The following is a 17,787-nucleotide window of genomic DNA, read 5'->3' on the forward strand; positions in this document are numbered from 1 at the left end:
GGGAGCTGCTGCTCTTCGCAGCATGCAAGTCCCCGTGGATGGTTCACTGACACAGGCTGCAGATGAACTGTGTCAATGGGAAACTTCAGTTTTTCCACGGGCTGCAGAAAGGGCAGGCACCCTGGAGTGTGGCACAGAAATGGATGTTGTAGACACTGTGGTGATGGTTTTTGGAGGAGCCCATGGGCAGCCTGGCAAGGGGCATAGGTCTTGGTTTACTCCAGCATCCCATGTCCGTGAGGTCGCTCAGTGACCAGGGTGGCTGATGGGGTGCGATGGCCACGGACACAATGGAGCTGGGCTAGAGAGACACCGGCAGCGAGGACAACCAAAAAACCATTATAGCGAAAGAACGAAGGGGAGGAAGACGTCATTTGATGTATGGAAGTTGTGTCCGAATAAGAGAAACGGAAAAGAGCATGAATTTTGACAAGTCGAATGAGGGGCCACTATAAGGCAGGCAGAAACGACCAGGAAGGACAACTTGCTGAAGGCATAAAAGCAATAACAAAATCTTTATGCTCAGACACGTCCCTGGCTGCCGTAGGGCAGGCGCCTGGCAGGTGGCTGTGGCACCGGTTCTCAGCAGCCATGGGACGGGGATTAACCCGCACCCTCCTTTCCCCAACGGGCACAGAGCTCCCGTGCCGCGGGACAGACCCGCGTTCCCCACGTCCTGTTAGTGAAAAGCTTCGTGATCCGGAATCTCCCGCGGCTGAGCCGGCCGCCCCTGTCACCGATAGCCGCAGAGGCAAACGCTTCCCAGGAGCTCATCAGTCAACCCGAGCGAATCCAAGGGGTTCCGTACACGAGCGTGAGCAGGATCCTGCCCTGGCAGCACATCTGCACAGAGGGAGATCCTGGGGCTGCGGGTCCATCTCCTGCCCCAGCTCTGACCGCTGACAGCCACGAGCAGGCGAGCAAACAGAAGGGTATTATTTTTTTAATTGCTAGAATTGTATTAATTTAAAGGGCTAAACTCAATCAGGGAAGCTCATAAATTTCTAGCACGTGGCTTATTTACGCTGGTTCCAGCTGCTCCAGCACTCATTTCACTATCGTAGGACTGTCAAATACCTTTTGAAATAAAAAAAAAATCAATGTTTGTTCACTGTCAAAGATAAAACACGAAAAGGTTTCCTTAGACAGGCTGATGCCTGCTCTCCTCCCCAGCCCCATCCGAGGGTTCCCACCGTTGGCCCGTTGCCATTGCTGTGCCATGGAGGGGATGGCACTGCACCAGTCTCCCAGGCCCCTGTGCTGGCAGCAGCCCGCTGCGCCTTCCTACCCCAGCCCGGCCGGCCGGGGAAGCCCAGTGTCTTCCCGGGAGCTGGGTTTGCGGTGCGGCGTTTCCCCGCCGTGAGCTCCACCGATGCGGAAGGATGGAGGGAGGAAGGAAACCCAGGGGAGCGCGGGGGGAGACCCTGGGAGGCAGCTCCAGTGCGTTACCTGATTACTTTTTATAATGAGAAAAACAAAGCTAAACCCTTGAAGCGGAGTGCTAGAAATTACCCATCGTTTTCAAACTTCTTTTCCTCCTCTATTATTCAGAATTGTTTTGCTTCTCTGAACTGCCTTGTGTAGGTTGCAACTACCCCACAGATTCCAGAATGGGAGATGATGAGTCACTGTCAAAATGTAGATTTTTTTTTATTCATTTTTTTCCTTTTAGCAATGCTGAGGGAGTAAAGTCTCTGTGACACGCTCCAATCGCCGGTACCTTGCGGGCTAAAACTGGCAGAAGCTCCCAGTCCACCCATGGGTGTGAGCACCGGGGTGGTACCCATGGCTGCCCGCCGTGTCCCCCCTGGAGGATGCCCGTCACGGGCAGCGCGGAGCTGGGTGCTGCTCCCCGAAACCTGCCAAGCTGTGGGGATGCACGGGGGGCAGGACTCAGTTCTCGACTGCTGTGCATGTGTTCACACGTGTGTTGGTGCTGGCCTCAGCGCCCAGCCGGCACTGGCACCGCGGAGCCCACCTCTGCCGCCTCCTCGCTCTTGCACTCGTTGCATTTGACTTGGGTTTTTTCCACTGTGGTTTTTTTTTTTTACGACAAGGGAAAAAAAAAATCCTTCAGAAAAGGCATATCTGTGTAGGTGACTCTGCTCAGACACAAACCACCACCGCAGAGGGGGAGAGTGTGAAGTAGTGATGGAGCTGGATGCAGCTCCGGTCCTCGGTGGGAAGCTGGTGTGTGGCTGCTGGGGCGATGGGGATGTGCCGGGGAGAGAACGCAATCGTGGAGGGGAGGATTCGTCCTGCTGGCAGGTGGTGGGGGGCCCAGCATCCATCCATCCATCCACCCCAACATGGGGAGAGCTGTGGGCTGCAGAGGGTAACACGGAGCGGGGGCTTTTTCAAACCAGCACACAAGTTGTCAGGGTGTCTGCAGCCATCCCAGCAACCTTCCCCAGCGCTTTTCTAAGCTGCTGGTGTTGTCTTTGAAAGCGGGCTGTGTCGAAAACTTTGCGGTGTAGGAGGTGAACAAGATGCTGGGGGTGGCTGGGACTCCAGTATCCTTCCCAGGGACATGGAGCAGAGCTGAGCCCTGCGTGGTGGCCGTGGGTCTCTGGGTGATGCTGGGTCTAACGTGGACCTGGAACTCCGGAGCTCTGCGATCCAACACCAGGGACCTTGTGCGAAGAGCCGCAGGATCCCTCGCAGAGCGTGGAGCTGGCGAAGGGAGGGAGTACAGATGAATTTCTTTCCATCTCTCCAAGCATCTGGGAGGTGGGTGGGAGGTAAAAAAAGATGAGCCCTGAAGTTTTAATTTCTCGGAGATATTTAGGTATCTTGCTCTTGTTACTCAAGGGAGCGCAGAGCCGGAGCATCTCTGAGGATGTGCCCCAGGCTCATACCCTGCACTTCCCAGCTCAGTTTGGACCTCTGGTTCCCAACAAATATTGATTTTTAGAGAACTTAAACCGTAATGACCCCACCGCTGCCTCTGAACGCGTTTGGCATGACAAGGTGTCTTTAGGAAGGCCACTACTGTAAACCACGACTTGGGGGATAACTCACTCGAGTTTTTGGGAGGGTGGGAGAGCTGAGGGCTGAAATGTGCCCTCGCCCCAGGACTTCTCCTGGCTGAGCCAACCAGTGCCAGGGGAGGGAGGAATTGTGTCCCCGTTTAAGAACAGCGTTAGCTCATCTCCCTGAGCCATAGTTTGCACACTGAGCAGTAATGATCAGAATAGTCCCTGGAAAACTGTTCCACCGGATGAAAAGTAATGAGATTTTAAAACCATAACTAGAGCTCTTTAGTCTTCTGGCTCTCCGGGTTAGGATCGATATTCTGAGCCATGTTTCCACCATCACGAGACTCGTACTTCCCCCGTAACCCCCTCCCTGGGGAAAAGGGCTTCGAGAGGAGAAAGACCTGAGATCAAATCAATTAATTGCCTTTGCATTCTCCGATAAAAGCAGTGCAGAGAGTACTTACGTTGGAATTGGGAATGAACCAAAGCTGCAGCGACAAAACCCCGCTGAAATGAAACGTTCCCTGGCGCGAGGCAGCCCGTGCCCGGGCAGCGGGGGTGATTGTGGGTGGCAGGTGCCGGTCACGGTGTTTAACATGCGGCTCAGGATGCTCCGATCTGGTGGGGGTGAGCGGGATCGAAGAATCACGCGGAGCATGGGATGAAAAACAGCCCGGCAGGAGGGGAGGGAATGCCGGTACAAAACCAGCGAGTGCAGAATGTGTTATGTGAGTTCATCTCTTCCAAATTAAATGCAGCGTTACCTAGAAGGCTGGGCTGGCTGTGGTGAGCCTGGACCCTGCGGGCAGGGGCACCCCGCCAGCACTGCGGGGCTGATGGTCCCCTCGTCACGTACGGTGCTTACATGTGGGAAATGGAAGATTTACCAACTGGAGAGGGCTTCCCTGGGGATGCTCTGGGTGCCCCCAGGCCACCGCTTGCCAGAGGGTGACCGCTGGGTTAAAGCAGAACCGTTAAACCCAGAGCTTGAACCGCAGATGGCTGAGACCAGTGCAGTGCCCGGGCAGGTGCTGCCCCTCTGCCAGCCAAGGCTTCACGGCTGTGAAGGACATGGAGAAAGGTGGCATCGAAGTGATGGCAGAGCTGGGGTCATCACGCTGACCCTGCCGCGGCAGCATGCCCCCAGCACCCCCAAGGGCAGGGAGAGGCTTCCTGCGGGCTCACGCTGCGGGAGCACGAAGCAGGGATCCGGACGGTTCCCTGGCCCCAAGGTTTGGGTGTCTGATACTGGGGTCCTTTCTCACACCCCACCGCAGTGCAGAAGGACGTGGGGGTGAGGACCAGCAGCTCTGCACGACAGTGCCCACCCCCATGGGTCTGTCATGACCCACCGCCGAGATCGGAGGGAAGGCACGGCTGATCCCCGGCGCTCCCGCTTCCCGCCTGCTCGGTCAGGCTCACCGGGCTCTTACCCCGGTGGATGTTACTGTTCTCTTGGCTGACTTGTTGGCAGTCAGCGTACCAGCTCTCAGGAGCCGGGCCTCCCCTCCCTGGGCACCATGGCAGCGTTTCCCACTGCCAGTGAGTCTGTGCCCAGCCCTGCCCCCGGAGCTCCCTGGGGCCAGCGGCTGCGTTGGCCGCAGGAGAGCACCGAGACGGCAGCGGGTTGTGCAGCCGCGGATGCTCCTCCGGGGAAGAGAGGAGGGAAGTGAAACGGGAGGGCTGAGTAACGTGGCAAAGGATTATCCCACAGGCTTTGCGGCTGGCACTGGTCCAGCTGCTTCGAAGCGCTGTTTCGGTGGCACCGTTTGTGCATCGGGGTACCCCAGCGAGCGCTCGTGTCGGGAGGCCGAGCTCCCCGGCAGCTGTGCGAGCCGGATGTGCCCCACGAGTTCTTGAGCAGGACCCTGCTGGAAGAGAGGACGGCAGGACGGGTTCCTCCATCCAGAAAAAGGTGACGGGAAAACCTGGCACATGCCAGGGTGGGCGAGGGGAGGCAGCAATGGCTGGCAGGGGCTCGCTGGCACAGCCCCACTTCCCAGCAGGGCTGGCTGCTGCGGTGCTGGGCTCCGGGCAGGGAAGTGCGGTGCTGAGCAGAGTTGGCTGCTCAGGATTCACACTAACAGGGAGAGAAAATTTCCCAGTTCTACCCCAGGGAGAGCTGGGCAGGGAATGGATAACCGCGGCGGCACGCTGCCCGTGCTGGCGCTCGCCCCGCCGGCGGATGAATTAAACCCGAGGTGCTGTGACTCACGCACGCGGCGCAGTCACGTCGCAGGCACGGGCATCAGCTGCAGGAATCACTGGTGAGCAGCTGGGATGTGCTGGAACCAGTGGCTCCCAGTAGCCCGGCATGCTCCTGGCTGGTGGGAGCTCTCCCCTCCCTCCTGCGAAGGGAGAGGAGCCCAGCCGCCGGCGGCAAAGGGAAGGGTGGCTGTGGGGGGAGGCGGTGGCACCCCGACCATCCCGTCCGTGCGCATCCCTGCTCTGGGAGCCGTGTGTGGCTGAGGGCTCACAGCTGGGTGCTGGCAAGGGGCACGGTGCCACCCAGGCAAGGTGCTGGTAGGGGCTGAGGCCATGAGTGCCCGCAGTACCCGAGCCAGGACAGTGTCCTGGTGAGTCCTGCGCTGGCCAGTGCTCCCCAGGTGGTCTTGGCATGCAGCTGGTGCTGGGCAGCGCTCGAGTCCCGGGAGTGGTGGGCACCTCGTGCCCGAGCTCACAGCCATGGCATCAGCCCTGGCAGGGGATCAGAGGCAGCTGGGCACAGGTGTCCGGCATCGCAGCCCCCACCAGGACCAGGAGCAGCCGTCCCGAGCCCTCCCTGCTGGGAGCAGGGCTCCAGCCTCCGGGAGCCTTTCGGGGGGTCGGGGGGGGGGGTTTGGTGACTTCAGCCTTATTGTGGTGTTTGTTTAGGGGCTGGGATGTTGTGTGTCAGGTGACTCAGCGGTCGCCATGGCGACGAGCATCAGTTAATGAACAGAGGGAGTAAAGGAGCCAAAATAAATGTCAGAGCATGAAATAGATGCGGTGGAGCCCAACAGCGGGGCTGCCCCCCCATCTGCCCCCCTCCCTGCGGGGGGCTGGCGGCGCTGCCCGGCCTGTCCCTGCTTGGGCTGGGGCTCCCTCGGCCCTGGGGGGGATGGATTTTGCCAAACCGCCTGGAAGGTGGGGAGCGAGGAGCATGGCGAGCCCCAGCTGTGCCGCCTCTGGCCGGGCAGCCCTCAGCCCAGTGGGGCACCCCTGGGTTGTCCTCATCTCTCCCGGCCATGGATTGACCTTGGGCATGGTGCATGCCAGGAGTGAGCCCCTGGGGGTCCTGTTGTGTCATGCCACTGCCCAGGGCAGGGGAGTGCCAGGCCCCCAGCCCAGCGCTGGGTTTTGGTGGGGGCTTGGTGGCACAGGGAGCCTTGGAGAATTCCAAAGAGGTTGAGCCCAAGAAAATTAGTGTTCTGATTTGCATGCTGTGCCAAGGAGCTGGCTCAGCCCCTAAACCCCTTTGCTTTGTGGCACCAAGGGGAAGTTTCCTTTTGCCAGTGAGGTGGCGACTGCGGACCCCTGGCCCTGCCTGGGAGGTTGCGTGGGGGGAGAGGTTCCAGTGCTGCCTGGGAGCCAGTGCTCCTGGAGAAGCCCTCGTGATGTCCCACACCCTGTGCCAGTGGCCCTGGCTGGTGCCAGCGTTGCAGCCCGTGGAAGTCAGAGAGGGCAGCTCTGTCCCACCAGCAGCGCCAGGGTGCGTGGGGCAGCACTGCTGGGAGGGACCAGGAGAAGGTCAGAGAAGGTGGGTGGAAATCCAAAAGATGGGAGGAGGAGGAGGGCTGTACTGTGCAGCTGCTGTATTCCCCATGCCCAGTGCCTCCTCATCCCCGTTTGTGCCACCCGTTCTCAGCCTCCCCTTCACCCGCAGTTCCCAAAGCAACGGGAGCAGGCGGCTCTCCCTCAGATGCCATGTCTCCTGCTTGGATGACAGTTTGCCACCTCCAGAGCTTCATCTCCAGGGTTTAATTGATGCCTGTCACGATGCTCAGCTCCCCCGAGCCCGTAGCCGGAGCACAGGCTGGCAGCGTGCCGCTGGGCGGGACACTGTGCCACTTGACTTTTCTCGCCTGGAGCCCTGTGCCCTGGCAGCACGTCCGTCCTGGTCCCCTGGGAGAGGGGACGGGGCCAGTGTGACCTGACCACGTCCAGCAGCGCTGGTGTTGTGAGGGGACTGCAGGAATGCCTCCCGCCTCGCCCTGCCCCTTGCCACACTCTGTGCCTCAGTTTCCCCATTTATAACATCAAGGGCTGCACCCACAACGAAGCCGTAAGCATAACTGGGCATAGCCAGGATTTCTTTTATTATTTTTTACTGCCTTGAATTTCTCCCTGCCTGTCTGTCAGTAGCCCCTGGCCCAGGCTGGTGGGTGGGTGGGTGCACAGGAGAGGCGAGAGCCCGTTTGCAGCCAGACCCTCCCCCAGGCTCTCCCATAAACACGGATGAACCAAGAGTCTCTCCGGGGCGGTGCTGCCCCGCTCTCGCCCCGCGTCCACGTCTTGCAGTGTGTACCCGAGCCAGTACGTCACCTGCCCTGGCACGTCCTTGGCTTCTTCCTCTCCTGGCACAGTCGCACGGCTTTGGCACGGCAGAGAGCCGAGCCGGAGAGCGCGGCGAGGAGAAAGCCAAAGCAAAGCGGCGGGCGTTGAAAGGCGAAATGCGTTTGTTTTGCTTCAGAGGCAGGAGGGGGGAAAAAAAAGCCACAGGAGAAAGAGCCTTTTTTTCCCCAAATGCTAAGTGGGAGGCCAGCAGATGCCAGAGCATCTGCCTCCTTCCCCAGGCCTTCCAGGCGGCACTGCCGGTGCCCAGCGCGGCGGGGCTGCTCTCGCCTCCGCTCTCGAGTCATGCCATGGGACCCACGAGCAGGAGGGGAAGGGTGGCGCGTGCGGAGCTGCTGGTGGGACCGTGCTGCGGGGTGGGCAGCGCTCCGGCCCGTGCCCAGCTCAGCTGCAATGCCCACCTGTGGCACTGGGTGCTTATCCACAGTCGTGCATGGGTGCGCACGCGTGTGCCATGGGGGATGCGTGAAAACTGCTGGAAATGGGGTACAGACGGGTGGTCTGGGTGACTCTGCCTTCTCCAGGCTCCATCCCCGCTGTCCGTGTCCCTGGCACGGAGCAGGGCTGAGAAGGGGCAGGAAGGGGTAAGCAGGGTGGAAACTTTCTGATGTCATTTAAATGAAGTCATCTGCGCCTCCAGAAAAATCACCTCTTGGAAGCAAAGCTGCGCCCAGGTGTTACTTTAGCAAATGCTCTGAGGACCCTGGTCCACCTGGCAGCCCGTGTCTGTGGCAGCCCGTGCCCCCTGTCCATGGCAGCCAGTCGGAGCTGCTCTCTCCTCCAGCCGAGGGCCGCGGCAGCGGAGCCGAAGTGGGGGTCTGGGCTGGTGTCCCGGTGCAGCGCAGAGCCGGGACAGGGGCTCTGCTCCGGCAGCTGCTCTGACCCGGTGCCATTGGCATCTCCCCTGGCAGGAATCTGATGTGACAGCAGATGACCCCAACATCCCAGAACGAGCCCTGGGCTGTAGCCACGGAGCACGTTCCCCAGAGCATCCGAGTAAGGTCTCGCTCGGACCTGGAGGCCGGGAGGTTTATTTACAGCCACATCGATTCCGTCAAAGCCGATGAGGGGTTTGCCCAAGTGGGTGGGTGGGTGCCGGCAGTGCCCATCCTGCTCTGCCTCCGCTCCACCAGATGAGATGGGGCACAGGCCAGCCCAGCCGTGTCCAGGGGTGCCCCAAGGATGGGGGGAAGCTCAGCAGAGGCAGTGCCACACTGAGCACCCCTGAGCCCCCAGCAGGTCCTCGCAGCCCAAGAGGGGAGTCGGGGAGGCTCTGCCCGTGGCTGCTGGGGGGAGTGGGGCAGCATGGGCACCTCCTCCCAGCTCAGCAGCGATGCTGATGGCACAGCTTCGTCTGAGGTGGGAACGTGCAGCCCCACCGGAGGGGCCAGCAGTGCTTGGAGGGTGCAGGAGCAGCCGGGGACCAAAGCGTCCCTGGGGACCCAGGGCAGCGTTGGGGGTTGCTGCAGCCCTGTGCCAAGTGCTGCCCACGCAGCTCCTGGGCTGCCACCGAGCCAGCCCTGCGCAGTGTGTCCCGCAGCGCCCTGGCCACCGCGGAGGGGCTCCAAGGTTTCCCGACTTGTGTCTCCCCAGGAACCTTCCGAGGAGTGTGCAAGAAAATCGACCACTTCCCCGAGGACGCGGATTACGAGCAAGACACGGCCGAGTATCTCCTCCGTGAGTCCGCTTTCCCGCGGCGGAGCTGCGCGCGCTCCCTGGGGACCCCCTCGCCCCACGCTGCGCTGGCACCCCCTTTGCCCATTCCCCCCTCCTCATTTCCCACCAGAGCTTCACCCAGCAGGTCCCCCCGCTCTGCTGGCAGGAGGCTGATGGGTCGCAGCCCCCAGACTCGCCATGCAGCAGTGGTGACCCTCCGGGGTACCCGAGCGTGGCCACATTGCACCGTGGCAGCAGCGTTAATGGCACATTTGTCTGGCACTCGCTGTCCCCGCAGCCGGTCCCAGCAGCTGTGGCACAGCCCAGGCTGTTGAAGTGCAAGGGTGCCCGGGCCCCCGCGGGCCCTTGGTGCAGCACCACGGGGGGCTCCCTGTGCCCGTCTCCCTCTTCTCCGAGTCTCTGCAGCCAGGCTGGATTTGCTGGCGCTTACTGGGAGAGCACAGTGAGCATCTGCCACGCGCTCTGCCAGCCGCAGCCGAGCGCAGCGAGCGGAGCTGGTGGCTCTCCTGGGAAAAGCGGGCTCCTTCTGTACTGGGGACCAGCAGAGCCCCGGGGCAGGACCCATGGGGTTTTTCCGTGGGGTGAGGGTGGCACAGCAGAGAAGAGGCACCGTCCCCCGAGCGCTTTGCACGAGCGAGCGCTGGGGCACCGAGGCGCAGGCTGGCAGAGGTGGAACACAAACGACGTGCACCCTGACACGCAAAGCGATACGGGCACGCTGCCCGGCGCGTCGGTGAGCACACACGCGTGTGACGGACTGCGAAGGCAGAAGGTTCATCTGAACCCCTCAATTTCCCAACAAGAGCGTAAGGCAGCGGGGGCACGCGGCAGCCTCCGCGGTGTTGGCATCTCTGGGCGCTCATTTTGCTGCTGGGACTGGGGGGATCCCCGGGGGTGAAGTGACCCCCTGTGCCCGTTGCCCTGTGCTCAGCCTGACCCCCCAGCTGGGCAGCGGCCCCTGCCTGATGCAGCTGCTGCTCACCCAGATGTTGCTCGGAACTGCCCGTGTTGTAGCTCTGCCAGCAGTTGGCAGCTCTGCTCACCCATCCGGGGGCAACGTGTTTCACGGAACTGGTTTGCCATTTTAGTAGATCGGCATTTAAGTTCTTCTCCCACCCCCTCCCACATTTAAAATGAAAAGTCTATTTTAAAGCCCCCAGAATGGCATTTTAATGGGGCTTCTCTGCATTCCTCTGCTTTTAATAAAGGCCCTAATCGCGGGATGGGCGCCCAAGCCAGGGCACGGTGTATTTTCAGCGCAGCAGGTCGGGATTTGCTGCATCTCACTCCTCACTGTCATTCTGGAAGCTGAACTTCTGATGGGTCACGTAGAAAAGACCCTTCTTGGTGCAGCACTTGGTCAGTGACCCCCTGAGCTCGTTCCCTCGGGGACGGAGCCCAGCGCCAGCATCACACCTGGGGGCTCGGGGTCCTGGGCTTTTTGTTCGTTTTGATAATGTTCCTCCCCTGCATCACAAAACGACTTTTTGTTGAACTTGAGGTGTGTTAGTTTGTAAATTCGTGAGTTTCCAAGCAGCTGTGATGGTTTGGGGACCCAAGGGACAGATTCCTGACCCCCATGGGTGGCAGCATGGTGAGGTCCGGGAGTTTCTGCAATCCCAGACTTCAGAGTCACGTCCGTAGCCAAAACCCATGGGTGGTGTTTTTGGTAACGGGAAGGTAAATTGCCAGTGCTGCCTGTGTGACAAAACTGGAAGAAATAATCCCTTGAAATAGCCTAGGAGGGGAAAAAAAAAAAAGAAATTCAGGGTTTAAGCTGGTTTTGTGATGGGAGGCCTGGATGCATGGCGGGGGACCGGTGCTGGGTTGCCCCCATCCCTCGTGGCAGCAACTGAGCGCAGCATTGCAGCGATTCTTTCCGGGTGCTGGCATTGGCGCGGGAGGTGCCGGCAGCCCCTGGCACGGGAGCAATGCTGGGGCCAACCCTGCCCGCTTCCTGTCCCGCAGGTGCGGTGAGAGCGTCCAGCATCTTCCCCATCCTCAGCGTGGGTCTGCTGTTCTTCGGGGGCCTCTGCGTGGCCGCCAGCGAGTTCTACAAGAGCAAACACAACGTCATCCTCAGCGCCGGCATCTTCTTCGTCTCCGCAGGTAAGAGCTGCCCAGCGGGAGTGGGGCGGCTCTCCTGGCGTGGGAGGGCATGGGGGAGCCGGAGGTGGGTTGGCACAGAGGGATTCTGGGGTTCGTGAGCTGTCCATCCTGGTGGAAAAGTCCTTCTGGCTGGGGAAAAAAAGAGGATTTTGGCATGCAGTCATGGACTAGACAGCGCTATGAGCACTCACCTGCTCTGCCCCGAGCAGACTCCGTGCAGGTGCTGCAGCCCCACTGGGGAGCACCCGTCCCCGCGGCAGGTCCGGGGGGCTCTGCCCTCCATCACCACCGAGCAGCGGGTCGGGGCCAGGCGAGTGCTGCCACAGTCCTACGAGGAAAATCACTCTGCTGAGACACCGTTCCTTCTGGGTTGCTCATTCCTCTGCGCGCTGGTCCCCAGCCCTTCCGCTGACATCGTGTGACAGCGGCTTTGTCTCAAGGAACCGCTCTGGTTTGTGTTTTTCTTCTCCCCACAAAGAGACAAATGACTCTCCCTCCCTGGGCTGGCAGGAGCAGCTGATGCAGATGAGAAAACAACAGAAAGAACATAATCGATTCATTAAGTAAATCCAGGAATGCATCAGCCGCTCCCGGCCCTGCGGCACAGCCCCGTGGCGCTGCTGGTGGTGCAGAAACTGCCCGGATCCCAAATAAAGCCTCCGGGATCCACCAGAAATGCAAAGAGATGGAGCCATTCCTGCTTCCCTGCGCTGCCGGGGCCGCGGCAAGCCGGGGTTCGTGCGGAGGGATCCCCTCCGTGCCCCGCAGGTTGGCTCCGCTCCGGCCCCAGCCCTGGTGCCCGGCACCGGCCGAGCTCCCGCGGTCCGTTGCTCAGGGAGCAGCTCTGCAAAGCAGAACCAGCTCTTGAAACATCCCTTTTCTGAACAAAATAGCAGTTGTTCCTCCTGCCCGCCCGTAGACATGACTATCCGTTTGCACTGGATGCGTGGGAACGCGGATGCGGGCTGGGGGCAGCAGCAGAGGTCGGAGGGGTTTTGGCACGGGGGGTTGGTGCCCCATGGGACCTGGGGGTGCGGCTGTGGCCCCCACACCCTCCCCACCTGCTGGGCACCCCGCGGGGATCGTGGTGGGCAGGAGAAGGGCCGAGCTCCTCCAGCCTGTGCCCCTCCACTGCCGGGAGGGGGTCAGGGTGCTGCGGTCCCCCGGCCCTCTCCCACCCCTCAAATGAATGCCCCTCCCTCTCCTCCTCCCCTGAAGGTCTCAGCAACATAATCGGGATCATAGTCTACATCTCGGCCAACGCGGGGGACCCGGGGCAGAGCGACTCCAAGAAGAGCTACTCCTATGGCTGGTCCTTCTACTTCGGAGCCCTGTCCTTCATCATCGCTGAGATGGTGGGGGTGATCGCCGTGCACATGTACATCGAGAAGCACCGCCAGATCCGCGCCAAGTCCCACTCGGAGCTGCTGAAGAAGTCGGCCTTCACCCGCCTCCCCCCCTACAGGTACCGCTTCCGCCGGCGGTCCAGCTCCCGCTCCACCGAGCCCCGGTCCCGGGACATGTCGCCCGTCAGCAAGGGGTTCAGCACCATCCCCTCCACCGACATCTCCATGTTCACCCTCTCCAGGGATCCCTCCAAGGTCACCATGGGGACGCTGCTCAACTCGGAGCGGGACCACGGTTTTTTACAGGTCCATAACTCCATCCCCAAAGAGTTCAAGGAGTCTTTGCACAACAACCCGGCCAACAGACGAACCACGCCGGTCTGAGGCGGGCAGGGCGTTGGGGCAGGCTGCATGGCGTCATCCTCGTGACGGTGTAACCCGTGGAATCCCGTTTTTAAGGACAAGCCCAGACGGCTCCCCGTGCCCCTACCCGCGGGGCCGGTTTTTCGCTCCCGAAACACCGCTGGCCACGCCAGGCCACTGCGCCCGCGGTGGGACCGGGACCCCCACAGCCTTCCCTTCCCGGCGGGGAGGGGCTGGGGGCTGCGCTGGCCCCCGGCCGTGGTGCCCCTGCAGACTGAGCGGGGTCTCCGTCGCCACGCGGGACGGCGGCTTCCCGAGGTCTCCATCGTTCGTGTTGATCATAACCGCAGTGTTCCCTTAGCTGTATGTCCCGTGGCGATGCCGGCGGTAGCCCTGTCCGTGAGAATCCTTAATCCGGTAGTGACGCTGAAGCGGAATTGCCTGGAAGGCCGGAGTTTGAAGCAGTGAGTCGGTGCCGTGGCGAGTGCTCGCGTTTCGCTGTCGTGACGGATGGAGTGCTCGGGCTGGGTTTCTCTATGGCGTTTCGTGCATGCATTAAATAGCTTGGAATCCCAATTTTGTCATGTTGGGTTGGAAGAAACATCCTTTTGCAATTTTCTGTGGTCTTGAAAGGGCTTCTTTCTCTCCTTCTTTCTTTCCTTTTTTTCTTCCTTTGGTGCATTCAGGCCATGAAAGGACTCAGGAGCAGAATTCCTCCAATGACTGGTAGCAATTAGCCAGCGTTTAATTAACCTCTAATGTTGTAAGAAAACGAATTAATTCCCGAAAATTAATACACGTGCAGTCACAAATTACTTTCTGGGCACAACCATGGAGGCAACGCGTGACCTGGTGGTACGGAAGGAGGCGGTGGCTGGTGGCCGGGCCGCGGCCGCGTGCGGTGGTGTGTGATTTTGTACCGCTGGGAGGGCGACGAGAAAAATATCAATAAAACCATCCAGTTTGGTGAGCGAGTTACTTGGCTGAACGGGTCGTGCCACCCGTGCTGCGGGCGGCTGGAAAACCACGCGTGGTGTCTTGCCCGTGTTTCAGGGCATCCTTGACCTGTGCCACGGCTGGGGGGGGGTGCCCGGGGTTGGGGCTCTGCGACTGCAGCAGGTCTGGGGGAGCAGCCCCCGCTGCAGCCCCTGCCCTCCTTGCCACCCACCCTGTGCAGCGCTGCCCTGGATGGCATGGGGGGCTCAGCGGGGTGGGGGCTCGGCGTGTGCTCATGCAGCCCCCCCGAGCCCCGACAGTGGCTGGGAGAGCGGCTCAGAAGCCATTTCCCTCAAAAGTGCTGTGGTGGGGTGATGTGCCCTCCGCGGGGGCAGCCGGGCATCCTGGGGCAGTCGCGGCGAGACCCCTCTCCCAGGGGAACACCGTGTTCAGAGCCAACGGCGCGGCCCCCCTGGGGACCCCGTCTCCGGTTGTGTTTGCTGGGTGGGTGTCGGGGTGAGCCGTCCCCGCAAGCTGCTCGGCGGGGACATGGCAGCTGCCTGCTCAGTGCCAAAGCTGGGGGCTGGTGCGGGCTGCCGGGGGGTTCAGGCTTTGGGTGCCAAGCGTGCGCGTGCGGCCGGAGGTTTGGCGTTACGCGCTGAGCCGCCTTCCCGGGCCGCAGAACTGCTCGTCTGGACGGAGGCGGTTTGGAAGCAGCTGGTCTGACAATTCGAGGTGTTGCACTGCCATCTTATTTAACCCTCTGACAAAAGTGATGGGTTCCCACGGAGGCTGGGGGCGGGGGTGCGCGTTAGGCAGTCGCGGGCAGTTTGGGGCCAGCGGAGCTCTCGTTTACTCGTGCTCTCTGCAGAAGGGAACGTCTGGTGCCCGCTGTGTGTTCCCTTGAGCTGGGGTCTCCTGCCCAAAGCCAGAGCATGGCCAGTCGTGGGGTATGTCCTAGTCCTTCCCGGGAATAACAGGCAGCTCGCTGCGGGAAGCCCGGCACGGGAGCTGTGCTGGGGTGAAATCCCTCCTGGAGCCCCTCAAAGATCCCCAGCAGGGACCGTCAGCCCCTTGGCCGCCAACCGTACGCGGGTTCTTCGTCTCCACCGCCGCTTATTTGCTGCTATTGCAAATGGGGTTTGTGCGAGAGACTGATTCAGCTGCTAATTAGGCCTCTTAATTGCTGTAGTCGCTGATTGCAGGTATTAAAAACAGTCAAGGAAGCACAGCCCTCCGATCTTGGGGAAATGTTTAAAAACAGTGGTGAAAGGACTGGCGGTGTAAAACACGGAATAAGCTGCGTTTTCACTCCCGTGGTGTGGGGCTGCCCGGGGCCGGGGCTCCTGCCCACCTTCTGACGCCGTTTTCTCAGGGCAATTAATCTCAGGGATTAATCCAGCAGTAGTGCCAGGCAGGTCTGTGCGGCACCGGGGCTCCGCGGGAGGGGGCGGTGGGAACCTGCCCTGGGCTGGGCGAGGGGACGGCGGGATGCTCGGAGGGGCAGCGCCGATGGGCTGATTGCCGGGATCGATGCACCCGGGGCACCACTTTTCAGCAGATCATTAGAGACTCTGATCATGAAAACCACACCGAGACCTTCGTTACCGTCCCCCCGTGCTGGCAGCGTTGGTGCCATGGACAGGAGCCTTCCTCCGGGTGCTGAGCAGCCCCTGCCCGGAGCCCGGCTGCCGTGGCAGCATACCAGCCCTGCCCAGGGGCATCGCTGACCGTGTGTGATACGCACGCCTTGAAGGAAGGATAGGACAAGGGGCAACGGATTTAAACTGAAAGAGGGCAGATTTAGGTTAGATATAAGAAAGAAATTCTTTACATCGAGGGTGGTGAGGCACTGGCACAGGTTGCCCAGAGAAGCTGTGGCTGCCCCATCCCTGGAAGTGTTCACGGCCAGGTTGGATGGGGCTTTGGGCAACCTGGTGTAGCGGAGGGTGTCCCTGCCCATGGCAGGGGGGTTGGAACTGGATGATCATTGAGGTCCCTTCCAACACAAACCATTCTATGATTCTATGATTTTTTTTTTTTTTCAGGTTTACATCTCCAGAACATGAGCTCTGGCTGAGTTGCCAGCGGCTGCAGCTGAGGAACCCTGTTTGTCTCCATCAGGCAAAGCAAAGCGTGCCGACAGGGTACATTTCTGAAGGAAAATCAAACCCTCCCTGGCAGCAGCAGCAAAGCCCTGCCCGTATGGGAGGCCCCGGCGCAGCGCAGTGCCCGGCACGGGGTGCGGTAGATGCCAGGAAGGTGCCTGCCCAGCTGCAGGTAAATGAACTCCTGCAGCGTGGCACGTGTTGGTAACGTAACCGGCAGCCCGGTACCGGTACCGGGTATCGGTACTGCTGTCGCTATATAGTTAGTGCCCTTGTGGCAGCAAATTGGAGCAGCTGTTTGTCAGGGGCCAGGATGATGCTGTGCCACGTCCCGCACGCACACGGACCCTCGGTGCCTTTGGGTGTCCCTGAAGGCAGGGCAATTTGTGGCACCAGGATTTTTCTCGAGGGTCAGTGAGGCAGGAGATTGGTTGGGAAAGGATTTTGCTTCGTTTCAGAGAGAGGATTGATTTTCTGAAGTTAACAGAGTTATCCCCTAAGTAACTGTCAAGGAGCAGGAGGTGCCGCAGGACGTGTGCCGGCTGGCACCTTCCCCTGCGCCATGCCGAGTGCCACGGGGCGGCGGGCACCGGAGTGTCAGACAGCAGACGCTTTGCTTTAGCTCAAGGCTAAATTCATGACCTGAAGCTGTTTGTTTCTGAGGCGGCGAAACTCCGGCCACTGCTCCTTCTGCTGCCTTTGCCCTTTGCTTCCAGCCTCTGCAACTCATCCCGGTCCCCCAGCGGGCTCACTGCGGGGCTGGCGGCACAAAGAGCCTCCGGTGCCCATCAGACGAGCGGGGAGAAGACCCCTTGAGCTGCCGCATCAGGGGTGCCTTTGGTGCTGGGCTACCTGTGCAGCACCTGCTTGAGGAGCTCCTGAACAGAACTGGTGGAATGGAATGGAATGGAATGGAATGGAATGGAATGGAATGGAATGGAATGGAATGGAATGGAATGGAATGGAATGTGTTGGTTGGAAGAGACCTACCATGATCATCTCATCCAACTGCCTGACCACTTCAGGGCTGGCCGAAAGTTAAAGCGTGTTACTGAGGGCATTGTCCAAGTGCCGCTTAAACACCAACAAGTTTAGGGCATCAGCCACATCTCCAGGAAGCCATTCCCACATGTCCTGTCCCTGCATCCCAGGAAGAAGAGACCAGCACGTCCTTGGGGAGCTGCAGAGAGCGCTGGTCCCACGCACGGAGTGAACCGAGTGACCGGGCAGTACGCGGCCGGGACCGCAGCGCTCGTCATCACGTCGTTCCACGACAGCACGTGGCTGAGTGTCAAACGGCGGCTGGGGGAGCAGGGAAGGGGTGGCAGGGGGGCACCGGCGGCGGGAGCTGGAGCTCGACGGGCGCCGGGCAGCCGCAGGCCGGAGCGCGGTCGTGCCGCAGTGCCGGGGCGGGTCTGCAGCCCCCGCGGGCGAAGCGGGGCCGTTTGTTGGTGAAGGGAGAGCGGGCGGCCGGTGATTGAAGGTGTTTACTGCCACGTGTAATATCTTTCCTTCGTGCCGATGTCTTTCCCCTGGAAGAGAAAATCAATACCCAGGCTAAATCTGGAGGCTTCAATATTTTTCAGAGAAGTGCAAATCAATATGGATTTCTTAACAAGTTTAATTTCAATACCTGAAAGTGCACATTCTGCCTATTTCCTGACCTTTCCAGTCCTTCGGGGAAGAAGATTAAAAAGATTTGTTCAAATGCAACGA

General features: G+C 60.5%; 1 protein-coding gene across 1 annotated transcript in view; it reads left to right on the top strand.

Moving 5' to 3' along the window:
- The window catches only part of CACNG3 (calcium voltage-gated channel auxiliary subunit gamma 3), a 28,246-nt gene extending 15,198 nt beyond the window's left edge, over positions 1-13,048 (top strand). The window contains exons 2-4 of the mRNA XM_086622620.1: positions 9,126-9,209; positions 11,178-11,318; positions 12,537-13,048. Coding sequence (XP_086478746.1) covers positions 9,126-9,209; positions 11,178-11,318; positions 12,537-13,048 — 737 coding nt within the window. The remainder of the gene's footprint in view (positions 1-9,125; positions 9,210-11,177; positions 11,319-12,536) is intronic.
- The last annotated feature ends 4,739 nt before the right edge of the window (positions 13,049-17,787 follow it).

Source organism: Tauraco erythrolophus, chromosome 17 (genome assembly GCF_009769465.1).
Source record: "Tauraco erythrolophus isolate bTauEry1 chromosome 17, bTauEry1.pri, whole genome shotgun sequence".
NCBI lineage: Eukaryota > Metazoa > Chordata > Aves > Musophagiformes > Musophagidae > Tauraco > Tauraco erythrolophus.